The sequence below is a fragment of the Triticum aestivum genome, chromosome 1A, assembly GCF_018294505.1.
Source record: "Triticum aestivum cultivar Chinese Spring chromosome 1A, IWGSC CS RefSeq v2.1, whole genome shotgun sequence".
Classification (NCBI taxonomy): domain Eukaryota; kingdom Viridiplantae; phylum Streptophyta; class Magnoliopsida; order Poales; family Poaceae; genus Triticum; species Triticum aestivum.
Window position 1 is genome coordinate 31,056,821 of NC_057794.1, and position 15,407 is coordinate 31,072,227.

Sequence of the window (15,407 nt, forward strand, 5' to 3'; positions counted from 1 at the left end):
GCTACTTTTTTCAAGGCCAGTCAGGTGACTGGGCCAAATCAATAATAAGGAGCTTAGTGTTTTATTATGTGATTTGAGCTGATCTAGGTTCTTATTTCTTTCAAGCTATAATTTATGATATACTGGTTAGACCTACTGATACGGTGAAAGGGTAAATCTGTTTTGTTGTACTTAATTTTGGTGCATTGTATTTTTCTTATCGACATTCCTCAACATAAGTTAATTCTAGACTCGCAAACTCGCAATTCCTTGAATCTGCTTATCGGTGGCTGTGTTGACGATGCGATCCTTAATGGTTCAATTTTATTTAGGAGAAGAAGAAGGTGCCGAAGGGAATGAGCAACAAGTCTGAATGGACGGGTATGTTTTGATTCTGAGTTGCATTCCACATTATTTTTGTAATTTGGGAAATCCTTGGGGTTGCCTATGGAACGTTTCCTTGATGTGATGGTCGGGCATATATGTTTACTAAATCAAAGTTCTAGATTACCTTCATCGGCAACTCCAAATATTTCTTACATGTCTTACCACAAGCATGTACATCAAAAACATTTATTCTAAACCGGTTCATGATAGATCAACAAAACCTTGTTGATGCTCTCACCTAATAGGATATCTACATGAAAGAAGGATATCACATAACTTTTTGTGTTGAAGTAATATAAAAGAGGTTTTGGAATATACTCCTTGGCTTCTTCTAAGGCTCAGTAGAAGGCTAGAAGCATGCTTGCTTGCATTCATTGTAATCAACCTTGCACTCAAATCCTTTTAACCAGAAGGGAGCTTGCTGCCCTAAACGAGCAGTAACAAACACTTTTTTGTTGGGAAATGTTTCACCCTGAAATATAATCTGAAGGAATCATTTTCATAGCAGAATTTTGTGTTCTAGTTTGAAGAGGGACGCATTAGTTAAAATTTCAAACAATGTTATCATGTCACTCAAATTGTATTTTCAGGAAGTGTGACATATTTCTGATCCAACCCATGCATCATAGTCTATAGTAAAAACATCTATTCTGGATCTAATTTTTATTTAGTGAGTTCTTATACAAAAAAATATATTTTAAAAACCCCAACTAAGCATGTCTTGAAGGTCCATCTTTTGAAGCAATGAAGGTCCATCTATAGATGCGATCAATGATGCTTCGTTCAATGTATGGGATGTTGTTTTGAGCTTCATTCTCTTCGTACTTTAAAATATGCACCAAAAATTGCTTCCTCAGCTGAAATCCATCCTACATATGCATTATACAACATTGTTATAACAAGTTGCATGTGCAATGTGTATAGAAAGAAATAAGAATGGTGTAAATACTCACCTTGGGTATGGGAAAATATAGTTTTCCATCACACAATGAGTGCATGTAATTAAAAACCAAATAACCGGACAGGGCACTGCATGTATGAAATAAACATATAATGTGCGTTGAATGAATCAATTAATATTGTAATGCGTTTAAAAGATTCATACCAATGTGAGTTAGTTGGAGCAACAGGAACTAAGCATTCCCATTTAGAGATATCATCCTTGAATGCAGGGTTTGCAACTTCTAGTGCACGGTTTAGGTTCTCAGCCACAATTTTAAGTACATTATTCCCCAGAGTAGGTATTGGCAACGGATCGAAAATTGAAACAACCTTTTTATTTTGATCCAACACAAACAATAGAAATAGTCCAAACATATACCAAGGCAATAAAATCTGCAATGATGAAATAGTTTAGAAATACATGGGATAATAATTAAGACCAAATAAAGCACTCTTAGAGATAAAAATTAAACTCTTACCACATCACATTGTGAGATATGGTAATCATTACTGTCAGGCCAGCTATGAAACAACTGTCTCAATGTAGCAATTTCCATATTCTCACGATGACTTGAGTCTCGTGCATAGTGGAACATCGACTAAAATAAGAATGAGAAAATATTAGTGCAATGAGAAAAAATGTAATACATGATTATAGTAACTTACACAAAAGTTCAGATCCATATAGTGAGATGGAATGTCTCTGAGAAGCTGGACTTCGTGCCGCGCTAGTATCCGCACAGCCATATTAAAGCAATGGATATCCATGTATTCATCGTTGTTCAATATGTTTTTTATTTGTCTCAAATTTAAGCTAATAGGGTATGGATCAGAGCTTTTCACCCATTCGCTCCTGTAAAATCGAAATTCTGTCAATTATATTGACATGAAAGTAATTTATTGGAATACAAAATGAACTAAAAAATATGGCTTACTCTAGTAGAGCGACATCATCAACCATACCGATGAACAAGCACAGTTCATCTATTAAATCATCGTTTGTTGTTTTGACATACGGTGAAAGGATAAATGACTGTGAGATGAGCTCGACTTCTTCAGATGTATTTGATGTTTTGAAATTCTCAGGAGGTCTATCCAGAATCATACATTCCGTGGGATCTGTGTTGTTTTCGTCATCTTCCATGTCTCGATTTCTTATATTATCATCATTCAATTCCGAGTCCACTAAGATGACAGCTAGTTTTGTTCTAAAATCTGTCATATGTTCCTATTAAAGTAGTAATAAGAGTTAAATAGTGATAGAACATAGAATAAGTATAATGATACAGAGTGAAATGTACCTGTGTAGGAATGTCAGACAAAATATATCCTGTGAAGTACTCCATAAAATTTATCATCCACAGACCACAAGATGACCTGCATGATTACAAAACTTAAATATACTCAATAAATTGTTATCATTTCTATAGGGATTCATATTATTTCTTGAAATCATCAAATGATCATGACTGTAACAAGCAGTGATTAGAACAAAAATCTCACCCACGCAGCATGTGAACCGGACATGCCCTTTGAAATTTAAAGATATTTTTGTTTGGAAAAAAATGCCACTCTCACTTTCAATGGGTCACTGGCTTATAGTATTACGTCACGTTACGCATTTTACCAGCGTCTCGAAATTGCCCCATTGGGCTTTGTTTTAACTTTGGTATTGACTCACAATTACACAGGTTAATACTCTTGCTGCAGAAAGATTGTACACCCTTGCTAGTGATTGTGCCAATCTCAATTTAGACACATTACTTTTTGATGTATGCTGTGGGACTGGAACAATTTGCCGTTTTGGGAAGGTGAGACATATTTACCCTAATGAATGATTCTGTTAGTCTGTATACTTTCAGCTTGTATAATTTGACATGTGCATATTTTTTGTTAATTGTGCAGAAACTTCTTTTCTGATGCAACTAATGGGGAAATACAAAAAACACATGATGTTGATTACTTTGAGCCTTTGAGTTAGAAGGTATACCCATCTCTTTGCAGTTTGCTCTTAATACACTCTTCCCTTCGCCATGTTGAGATGTTTAAGTCTTTCCACTTATCAGTTTTTAGTTCCATTTGAAGCGATGCATATTCAAATACATTTTCCAGTCCTTTGAGCTGTTGAGTGAATAAATGACAAAGTATTAGCATCACAACAGAATAATAACAGAAATCGTCTTATCAAAAGATGGTGTAGTGTGACTAATGACTAACCATAGCGGTAAGGTCTTTGCGGCTCATTCCTGGGCCTAGCGAGTCGAGCACCTGGATGCATCGCTGCCCGGTATTTATAACTGCTAGGTACCAATGGAAGTGTTCAATGTTCACTGGAATGAATATCTGAAAATAGGGTTTTTGTTAGTTTACGTCCCATCTATACAAACATTTGTATGGAACTGTGACTCACCATATCATGTTCCAAATAAGTTGTAGCTCTGTTTAATACCCATCTTGGTGCCTCATCCCGTATAGAGCTAAATTCCTTTATCATCTTAGAGATGCATGCACTCTCTAAGAACACACTTCCACCTGACCTCATCTGTAGATGCTCTTTAGCACTTATGCAATGTATGTATGCGTCTATGATCTGCAATATCAAGTGCACACCTTGGTCATAGGAGAAAATAGAAACTAATGTTAAAATAGCATCGTCTTGTCTAAAAGCTACATATACTTACTTCGTCGCCAACAAATTCTTCTGGGAGTAATAGACGTTGTAATTGTTTTCTTTGGAGATGTGAGTCATCAATGCTCACTAAATTTCTTTTATCGTTTGGTTCAGACATGATATTTTCAATCACAGACCAATCATCGCCGGTGCAGGCGTAATCTATCATGATGTAAGTAACAACATTTATTAATGACAAAGAAAACAAATGTAGCAAAAGCAGGGCATAGAAGGATTTGTCCGTGCCTTCTGGAGCCACCACATAGTCTTGTGCCTTCTTAGGTTTGTTATGCAGTCGGATAGGCTTCCCTGCATGTGCCCCTTCCATGCCAGACGTTAGTTCTAATTCTCTGTCCTCAGCTGCATCCATTTGTTCACTTGTTTCATTGAAGGTTAATTCCTGGAAGCAACATTGCAAAGAATAATGGGTATGCAGGATACAATATACTTATAATTAGACCTATTTGGGACATAGTTGGAAACGAAAAGATGCCTCTGTCACTTCGGAGTCTTCTGAATCACTTGACTGCGTGCTTTGCATTTTCTCCACTTCTTTGTCGGCTGTTTCATTTGATTCTCTCATTGTGTCCCCTATAGTGTTTGCCCCTTCGATGCCAAATGTTTGTGCTAATTCCTCATCCTGAGCTAACTGCATTTGTTCTCTTGTTTCGTTCAAGGTTAATTCCTGAGAGCAAGATTACAAAGAACAATCAGTATGCAGGGTTTAATATAATTAGAATTAGAACTATTTGGGACATATAGTTGGAAAAGAAGATATGCCTATGTCACCTTGGAATCTGTGGACTGCGTGCTCTTCTTTTTCTCCACTTCATCTTTGTTGGGTATTCCATTTAGTTCTGCAAGCTTGTCCCCTACAGTTTCTGCCCCTTCGGTGTCGAATGTTTGTGCTAATTCATTGTCTTGAGCTGGCTGCATTTCTTCACTTGTTTCCTTGATGGTTAATCCCTGAGAGGAACATTACAAAGTATAATCCCTATGTAGTATTATAATATAATGAGAATTAGAACTATTTGGGATAGTTGAAACGGAAGCATGCCTTTGCGACTTCGCAATCTGTGGCCTGTGTGCTCTTTTTTTCCTGTACTTCATCACCGTTGTCTATTCCATTTGATTCTTCCTCGCTTCGTACCTGAAACACACATAATATAATATTACTCGGTACTTATTGGTTCTTCATCGCTTAGTAACTGAAACACACAATAATATAATATTCTCCAGTACTTACAAAAGAGCAAATATTATATGAAGATGAGTAAAGAATCGTAGATATGATATTATTATACTATAGATTACATCTTGTTTTGTCCCCCCCGAATAAGAATAATAATAATGGCATGTCAAATTTTTCGAGACTATTCTCTCTAGTAATCAGGTGGATGTTGCCCAAAGAATTTTGTAAGTCACACACAGCATCTCTGTAACTTTGCAGGGTAACACAAGGCATGTTGATTCACTTTGTTGGATCACCTCTAGCGACTATGCTGCCTTGTAGATGTGCCATTGTGAATATGATGTAATTACAGAGAGATATCATTATTACCACAGTGATAGCAGATTGATCCGTAGAGGCCATCGGGGATTGTGACGTAGACATTGGGGGGAATGATGGTAGTTCACCATGGACTCATGAGCAAGCTGGACAGACTTGTGGTGGAGGAGGCCGGCGCGGTGGAGGGGGTGTGAGGCTGCGGCAATCCTTCGCGAGAGAGGATGAAGGAAACCCTACGGTGCAAAACACGTTGCTTGTATGGGCTCCTGATTGAGAGATCGTTCGTTGTAGGCAATATGTAAGGCGGAAATCACGGAAAGGACTTCCATAGCGTGAGGAGGGAAGGGAATCGTGATAGTTATCTCAGGCCCCACGCTTTCCTTTGATTTATCTTTTTTTTGGCAACTCCTTTGATTTAGGGAAGGGAATCGTGATAGTTATCTCAGGCCCCATGCTTTCCTTTGATTTATCATTTTTTTGGCAACTCCTTTGATTTATCTCAGGACGCATGTTTTTTTTTCTTTTTTATATCCCACGCATATAGAATTAATTGGGTTATTTTCGTAATACATGTTTATACAGAAATATTGGGCTCGGCTCATCAGAACGTTTATTCTATTTTTTGTGTGCTTTCTCTTCTACCTTTTTATATGTACAGCAAGTTCATCATTGTCTACAGAAATATAATTCTTGTATCCTTTGTCTTCGCAGTTAGTTAATTAATGTGCCCTCACTGGTCGTGTTCGATAGGACGGGCCAGGGAAGTGCTTTCGGTTGTTTCAAGACTGAGCTTGATAAAACGACAGAATCCACTATTCCTAAGATCAAACCATGTAACCTTGCAAATATTGTACTACAGCCCAAAGCTATTGGGAGTGGTGACATCACAGGTTTCCATTTTATGAAGAAACCATCAAGGTGAGTTTCGTACAAATGTTTTATTATTATTACTGCTCACTTGTGGTCAGATAAATTGATTGCTTTCTTGGCCCTTTTATCTCCTTTTGTTCATTGTTGCTTATGTTGTCTTCAGTTTTGTGTTTACACATTACTATTTTATCGACGGTTGTTAGTGTTAGGGACGGAGAATACTTATTATTCCATGATGACCACGTCCAGTCAAGACTGAAATTGACACTTCTTTCTTCCATTTATATGTTAGATGGATAGTTTTATTTAGTTAGTTCATGTGCGCTAAATAATTCAACCAGTTATATTTGAGACAGGTTTAACAATCACATATGCACCTGAGAGAAAACAGCCATCATAAATGATAATTATTTAAGACGGAGATTGATCCTAAGTGATAAATGAAAATTATTTAGGTTGTATGGTGGGTTTCAGTCTCAGGTGAGGTGCCTGACTTATGTAAGAAGCAGATTGATCCTGGGTGATAAATGAAAATTATTTTTCACCCGCAAAAAAAACAGCCATCATAAATTTGCAATTTATCATTTATATTTCTGTCAATGATCCCAGCAGCTTACATTTTGCTGGTATAGCAATATTATGTTTTGGAATTGACAGAATAAATTGAAATTTCTACGTTCCCAAATGAATGGTGCAAGTAATCAGAACATGAATGGAATAACAAGTGTGACACATTTAAAGTCTGTACTTTTTCATTTCCAGCCCAGTTGATATGTGAACGATTTTTACAAATAAATCACACTAATAAACGACTCTGACATAAAGAGTCGGAGGTCACATATACATCATTATTGTTTCATGCCTATTATGTAGTGCGATGTGATCAAAACCTGCAAATAAAATAAGAGAAAGTGTTAGGTTCAGAGTTAGTTATATAGGTACAAAATCAAAGGTGCAAAGAAAACACGAACTATTGCATGTACCTCACCCCTCTAAAACATCTCTATAGACAATGTTTTTGGTGCTTCTCCCAGATTTATCAACCTCGGTGTTAGGCTTGGCTAAAATCCGTGTCGTCTTTCTTGAGACACCCCTTGACAATGCAACATATAGTTGGCCATGTGAGAAAACAGGTTCTGGAAGGTAAATACCGACATTTGGGATGGTTTGACCCTGTGCCTTGTTAATGGTCATCGCAAAACTCAGGTGGATCGGGAACTGTTTTCTCTTAAGTTACTCTAACTAATGTGTGAAGCTGGATGGCCATTAGAAGAATTTAACTTTTCAAAGCTACTACAAGTTGGACAATTTGGATGTGACGAGTCTTTGTCAATATACACAATAAATTACTTACGTGAGCAACAAGTTGTGCCAACCACATTTTGCTTACCGCTACAGCTTTAGAGTTCAAACATGTTCTGATGTTGCATCCACATAAGTTTTTTTTATGAGAACATGCACACAAGTACATAGCCGGTTGAATGTTGGACCATGTTCCTTCACGAGCCAATAACAAATTAACACACATGCATATATTTCTGGTTTCTTCAACGAGAAATACATGTATATATTTCTAAAAAACAGTACATATATGGAGCCCTTTTTCTCCATTTCGAAGCAGTTAGGGGATTATTGTGACAACAGCGTGCAATGTTAACTAGGACCTCTGACCAATCGGCCAAAGTGGAATGATTTGGTCGAGGTATTTTTGTGTGAGTAATCAGCCTACTAGCATCCTCGACGTATGAAATTTGCTGCCTCTAAGCATTCTCTCTTCTAGAGGCAGCCTCATATATAGTTTGTACACCGAACGGTTGCCTATTTTTTTTGCGGAAAATAATAATCAAATCTAACAAAAAATGAGATAGAAATGGTACTAACCTTAGAGAAAGAAACAAGAAAGGCATGACATGAAGTGGTGGATCATTTCTCATACTAATTTGATGAATAGTCTCGTCCTTCCAACCTCGAGTGTGTAACAATGTGGCCATCTGCATGTGGCAATAAGCAGTATGCAGAATGCGTGTATTGGCAAATTATTGCCGCGATGGCCTGTGAGTTCCATTGTCCTATCTGGTCGAGTTGCTTGCAGGAGAAACATCTGAGCAATTTTGAAAATTGATGTGATGTAACCAAAAAAGACAGCTAATGCCTTTATCGTACGGTGCCGTAGATGGCCGTACAGACGGTGAAACATGAACCGAAGGCATTATTTTACAATAATTTATTAATGAATTGGTCAGTTTAGGAGACATGATGATGCAAGAAGCCAAGAACAGGTGAGTTTTGACAGTGATTCAACGGCCACGAGGAGGCTTTCATGGCTATAGCTCTCCACCGCCTCAATCCAGATCGTCCAACACTATCTAGCCCACCGCTTTTTTTTTGCGGGGTTAAAGGGATTTCATTGCTCAACTAGGAGAGAGGTCCTCCATACAAAGTTGTGGTACATTAGCAGGGCCCGAACTAATCCATAAAGCCATACGGGCTTCAACAAGACCAAAAGTAGCTAGTCTATGACTTACAATATTTTGGTTCCTACTAATATGAGAAATTGAGCTATCCCTTTCACCAAGAAGTTTCCTCACTTCATTCACCAACATTGCATTCATCGATCTGTCCATGGACTGTGACTGAATGGAATCTACCGCGACTTTACAATCCATCTCAACATCGATCGAAAAGTCTGACCATTGTAGTGCAAACTTGAGCCCCTCTAGGCACAGAGCTAACTCAGCTTGCAATGGACTCGCACAGCTCAGGAGATTTCTGCATGCGGAGAAAACTATCCCACCGGTGCTGTCGCGGAGGATCATCCCGGCACCTGCCTCACCCGTCTCCTTGATGTAAGCGCCATCTACATTTAGCTTCACCCGGCCATGTACAGGAGGAGTCCATCTAGCAGCCTGAGTAGCAACCTTCTCATGTATTAAAACCAGTGGGCGTCCGTCAACATCAATAGGAGTCTTTCCTTTTAACTGATCGGTTGCAGGGCCATACTTGATGCCAATTAGCGAATGTGCATAGCTCTGCAAGAATCGGCATGATGCGTCCACTGGTGGTGGTGGCTTATCATGTACTATCTCATTACGTACATGCCAAGTACGCCAAAAAATCGTTAGCACACGCATGCGATCATCATCTCCAAGTTCATGCAGTACATCAAATAGCCACTCCACGCCCGTGGGACGTACTCCTGCAATTTCCGGCAATTTCCAGTGTTTCGCCATAGCCTTCCAAAGAGCGACCACTCGCGGACACCTACAGAAGACATGGAACGTGTCCTCTCGCTCCATCGCACAGAGTGGGCATATATCAGAAGTTTCCAAGGATCTAGTATGCTTATTAGCCCAAGTAGCCAGAGAATTTGAGGCAAGCTTCCAAGCAAATATACGAACCTTCGGAGGAGCAGGGCACCTCCATATTAGTGCCTAGACGGCACGCCGTCCGTCCGGTGCCCTGCTCGCTGCCACTGAAGTAGGCATAAGCCGTTCGTTGAGGGCGAGGCAATACGCACTCCTAACTGAAAAGACTTCGGACCGCTTGGCCGCCCAAGCGATGACGTATCTAGCCCACCGCTTGTCGTCTCATATTTCGCTATCACTTAATGGATTCAAACTGTAAGCAGATAAAAATTGAACGATGGCACAAATGTGACTTGAGCAAGCGTGACTGCGTGAGGCGAATGGGATGAAAACACAAAAGTGACTTCCATTGTGTATCCAAGCAGTAGTTAATTAATTAGCTAAAGGTAATGTGATGGAGCAGCTAATGTGGATCTGTGGATCTAAATTGGTTGATACGGTGTAGTAATTAAGTAATAGGCATGGTCAGTATCGTTCTCTACATATGTAAGGAGACAGCTACTCTTTCCATTCCATAATGTAGCGCTTCCTCTATCCTCGTGCTTTAACTTTGACCGTAAATTTAACTATCAAGATCGATTGCGGCGGGAGCAAAAATTATGTCAGTGAATTCGTATTCCAAAGAAGTTTTCAATTATACAATTTTTTATCCCATTGCAGTCGGTCTCGTTGGTTAAATTTATGATCAAAGTTAAACCTCGGAAAACGCGAGCACACTATATTTTGAAATGGAGGGAATACTACAGATTGGTTTGTATGCTAGAGCTTTGATCTTTGGTGCGGGTAATCTGGTGATTCAAGGCCGGACTGTTGAAAGATGCATGCAATTATACCTGGCCATGGGCAGCCCGGCCCGGTCGGCTCGACCTGACCCGCCCCGACCTTGTCTATGGGCCGGGCTCGGGCCTAGGTTTTGAGCCTGAAGCCCGGGCCGGGCCAGGCCCGGGCCCGTTAATTTCGCCATTTAAGGAAGAGGCCCGGCCCGTGACCTGAGGCCTGACGGGCTTTTAGTTTGATGGGCCAGGCTCGGGCCCGATTTTTAGGCCTGACTGCCGGGCCGGGCCGGGCTCGGGCCTGTGTTTTTTGCGTCGGGCTTTGGTTGGCCCGGCCCGAAGCCCGGCCCGGCACGAGGAGTGGCCAGGTATACATGCAATCCCTACGCGATTCGATCGATCTATGGTACAATGTTGTCTCTCCAACCTCTCCTTCGCGTCAGCTTCCTAACCGTACGGACGCCGAAGGTCAGCTGTTTTTTTTTAGCATCAGTACAGACATAAACACTCATATACACGCGCATACACTCATCCCTATGAACGCACACACGCACACCCTACCCCTATGAGTACCTCCGAGAAACTGAGCCGGCATATCATCTTGAGATTTACGAAGTCACCGTAGGCGTCTCGTCGTCGACGGAAACGTCTCCTCTCACTGAAAGCGCATCACCGAAAATCCTGAAATAAATACAAAAATAATGCGAGCAACAGGATTCGAACCCTGGTGAATTGGGGATACCACTGTTCACCTAACCAAGTCAAGATGTGAAAGGTCAGCTGTTAAGAGTGCTAACCCTCCTACAACAAACAGGTAGTATGATTAGTGGCCATCAATCAAAAGCGAACGAGAGATCGGGAAGCTTCCCGTTGGAGCTTGTAGAACCGTAGAGTTGAAAGTTGAAACACACCCCTAAACTGGAAACATACCAGCAAGCAAACTGTAGAAACACTGTAGCTCGTCGACCGTACCTTGCTGTTACATTTGTACGGACGCGTATTGCATGTTCCCCGGTGGTATTATGTGCGGATTATATACAGATCGGGCGCACGTGAGGTGTGTGACAGAGTGAGGCCAGCCAGCTAGCTAAGCACGTGACGCAGGACCCTGCCTGTCCGGAGCAAAACGAACAGATTGAATAAAAATCACCTCAGACGAACAAGCGGTGGCAGATTTGGCCGGACAAAACTAAGTAAACCGCCAAACAAGACAACTGTTAGTGCACGTTGACAGAATCATACTCCTTGTAAGTGCCTGTTTGTTTTAACCTCGCGATCGAGCGCATGTGCAATGCAAAGCTGGCTCGATCAACACGAGTCGACCCAGCCTGAGGCCTGTATGGATTTGGGTTAATTACGAAATTAGTCACGGCTTGTAATAGCGCTACTAGTTGTGCAAGGGGGCGTGCTGCGCTGCTGCTGCGGCGTGAGCAGAAAGGCGCCACCCCCGCGTTCCATTTTCTTCCAAGGAATGGCTTTCGCATGCGCCTCCCACATTATCATCACCATCATCATTGGCCTTCGCTTTTTTCCCTCTTGTTTTTTTTTGAGGCATCTTGTTTGGTTTCTTGGAGGTGCGAGGAGCTGCGTTCTAGCATGTCTGATGCTTTTTCCTTGCAGTTTTTATCTGAGATGGTGATAGTGATGGTGAAGGGTGGGTGCAGAAGAACCTCCTCCTGCTAGATTTGATATAATCAAACCTCGGCTGCTATCTGTTTTTAATAAACTTTTTAGCTGCTGTGCAGGTGTATTTAGCAAGGTCAAACCGGTTTGGTTTCAATTGGAGTGCCACCTGCCTCAAACTATAGACAATGAAAGCATCAACCGTTACATATAAAGAGAGCGGTGTATTTTTTTCGGGAGAGAGAGAGAGAGGTGTTTTCAGCATAGTTAATGTGCTGTGCGTTTAGAGCAACTCTAGCGGACCCCGTATAATAACGACCCGCATAAGTTGTTTAGAGTTCAACGAAGAACTGTTTTGCAGGTTGAAATCGTGCGCGGCGGAGTAGGCCCCGTATATGAAACTGTATAATTTGAAAAAAACTTTCTCGGGAGAAATTGCAACAACACTAGTTTATCACATACTACAAGATCATACATACTACGTTCTTCTACTACTACTAGAGGGGGGTGGGGGATCTCGCGGCGGCGAGGCCGAGGTCGACGTACCAAAATGGAGGAGCTCGCGACCGAGGATGACGCCATGGAGGAGCTCAGTCCTCCTTGTTGGAGCTGACGAGATCGATGAACTTCTGCCTCTGCTCCTCGCGGATGCGCCGCCACTGTCGTCCTTGTCCTTCGCGGCAAGGTTCGCCACGACCGCCTACTTGAGCAAGAGGTCTTCGATCTCCTCGTCGTGGCGCCGGCGCTCCGCCTCATCGCACAAGTTCCGTTCGGCAATGACGGCTGCGACCGCGTCGACACCGGCCATGAAATCTTCAGGCCTGACGACCCCTCGGCGCTCGATCTCATCCGGCTCCTGCTTTACGGCGACAAGCTCGCGGTCCTCCGGCTCCTCAGATCACTCCCTCTTTACGGGGAGAAGCGCCTCCTCAGAACAGGAAGAGCTCACGACGTGGGAAGAGCCCGCGGCCGAGGAGGGCGTATGCCCGTGCCGACGGTCCTCCTCTTCTGTCTCGCGACGGAGGAGCCTCGACGTCGACTCAAGGCCCTTATTCGTCCACTTCCTCGCCGCGCGCTTCCTCGTGCCGTCAGAGCGGACACGCCGCTCGCGCTCGGGGTCGCCACCACCGCCAGAGCTGCCACCGCAGCTGCGGCTGGAGTTTCACATGCGGCCCCACATGGCGGCTGGAGGCGGAAGGGGGCTCACCTGCAGCGAGAAATGTGAGGGGGGGGGAGGGGGGATTGCGGCGAAACGTGGCGACATGGGAATAGGGTTTCGACCCGTACCGCAAACTCGTAGATATACTGCTTCGGGGGGAGGGAGCGGTTTGCTGGCCGCGGTAAAAAAAATTTACAGGCCGGGCCAGTATACGGGCTCTGTTCTGGTCAGAAAATTGGGCCGAGCCCGTATACTCGCCGGAATTATGCGGGTTCGCGAGATATACGGGGTCTGCTAGAGTTGCTCTTAGCAATGTCAAACTAGCTTCTCTTTTTTTTCTCCTGAATAATGTAACCTTGTTCTCCAAACAATTGTCACCTTCTTCAAACAATAGTAGTAGTACAGGCGATGATAGAGAAAACTTTGTTGACGTGTGCTTGATAATCGTTGTCGTGGCTTGAATGGACGGATGGTCGATGGACCGCCGGCGTGTAGTCCCGGTCTGGTGATTTGCATGTCTGACTTGTCCGCAGCCATACGAGTACAACAAAACAGGCGAAATATATTCTCACATCCTTTTCCACGGGCGATGTGTACAGTAGAGCCAATTGATTTTTGATATCGCCTCCACATAACGCCCAGGTCGACCAGGCAGCAAAAAGAAAAAAATCGTCTCTTTTCCACGGACAACCATCCATCGATCATTTTGAAACTTCTTTCCACGTCCAAATTCTCCTATCTTTTTTCGCAGACATTTTCCTCACATCGCAAAGCTTGAAACAGACCCGTTGGCAGCAATAATGAGTTACTAGTCTCTCTCTCTCGTGCACAAGTCTTCGAGCCACCTTCCTCGAAACGTCACGCATCATCCACAGCCTAGAATCCATAGAAACGGACACGAGAAATGACCATACGGTGGAGTGCTAGTACCAAAGGCTTGGGGAAAAAATAAAAAATATCAGGTATACCTGCCTACTCTAGCAACACTTTTGCCTTTGGCCATGGGCAGCACTACACTAGGAACGGCAAAGATATCACGGTGTCCGAGGCAATGGCCGGAGTCAAATGCTCTCTCGAGGCCGCGATCAGACGCCCGTGTCTGCGTCAACAGACGAGGACGGCTGTTGTTTCCTCCGTTCTTTATTTCTCGGTGGGGCTGACGGTTTTACCCTCGGGCCACGGCTACACGCATTCTACTGCGTCCCCATACGCCGCTGCACAAAGCAAAAATGCTGTGCTCTATAGTGGACATTCTCTCCGGCGCTTTTTCAGGAGGATATAAAGGCAGTCACGATGAACAGAGATAGATCGTGTACTATGCATTCGCACGCAACGTACATACGAATCACGAAAGCACCCTCGGCCGGGGAGACGATCTAAAGTCAGTCACGATATAGATACCTCTGTATCTAGACAAAACGAAGACACGTAATTTGGAACGGAGGAAGTAGGAGCACTTTTTTTCTCGAAGTGGCGCCAGACGTCAACATCGCATATGGTAGGTGTCTCTTCACGCACGGCTGCTGTGCTGCTGGTGAAGTTGACCGGCATTCCGATCCTCCGGGACACATCAGACAATGCAAGTAGCAGTGGTATTATTGTTTGGTTTACTCATCATGGAAGTAAATTTTGTGAAGGCATCATCTGCGGTGAGAGCCAGGCGAGGGGAAAGAAACACCCATCGATTGTTTGCAAGCAACACACCGATGCTGGAGACGTCTCGTAAGTACCCAACCTTGCTTGGGTGGAGTACTCAAGCTCGCCCTTACTGTGCATGCATGCAAGCGTGCCGTGTGTTCGTTTGCACCTTTCATGGTGCTAAATGCGAATAATCCCTTTTATTTTAGTTGCCTGAGCGCATCAGGTACGGGAACATGTATACCCATAACACATCATGAAACAACATACTAAGCCAATCTGTGTCGAAAAGGAACAACTACCTGGCAACGGACAAGTATTAAGCTAATCTATGTCATGAAAATAGAACATGATTAACTAATGGAGCATCACGGGAGCATATACTCACTCCATCATGTAAAATAGAAATATTGGAGGCCAGCCTCCTTTTTGGATTTTTTTTTGTTACAGAAAGACACATGATTAAGGGGGTGTTTGTTTTCAGGGACTT

The 15,407-nt window shown here is 42.7% G+C and overlaps 1 protein-coding gene across 2 annotated transcripts; it reads right to left on the reverse strand.

Moving 5' to 3' along the window:
- Window positions 1-905: 905 nt before the first annotated feature.
- On the reverse strand, window positions 906-5,771 carry LOC123187960 (uncharacterized). 2 transcript variants are annotated; one of them, XM_044599984.1, is made up of 16 exons: window positions 5,541-5,771; window positions 5,037-5,129; window positions 4,769-4,945; window positions 4,473-4,664; window positions 4,226-4,379; window positions 3,990-4,141; window positions 3,719-3,898; window positions 3,526-3,651; window positions 3,299-3,429; window positions 2,610-2,685; window positions 2,244-2,536; window positions 1,975-2,161; window positions 1,788-1,907; window positions 1,472-1,701; window positions 1,320-1,395; window positions 906-1,235 (listed from the first exon to the last, which is right to left on the reverse strand). In XM_044599984.1, the coding sequence occupies exons 1-16, from the start codon at window positions 5,592-5,594 to the stop codon at window positions 1,077-1,079; spliced, it is 2,400 nt and encodes a 799-aa protein (XP_044455919.1). In that variant the 5' UTR covers window positions 5,595-5,771; the 3' UTR covers window positions 906-1,076. The 2 variants fall into 2 exon arrangements, with proteins under 2 accessions (XP_044455919.1, XP_044455910.1); XM_044599975.1 differs by having other exon boundaries at window positions 3,990-4,379.
- Between the last annotated feature and the right edge of the window lie 9,636 nt (window positions 5,772-15,407).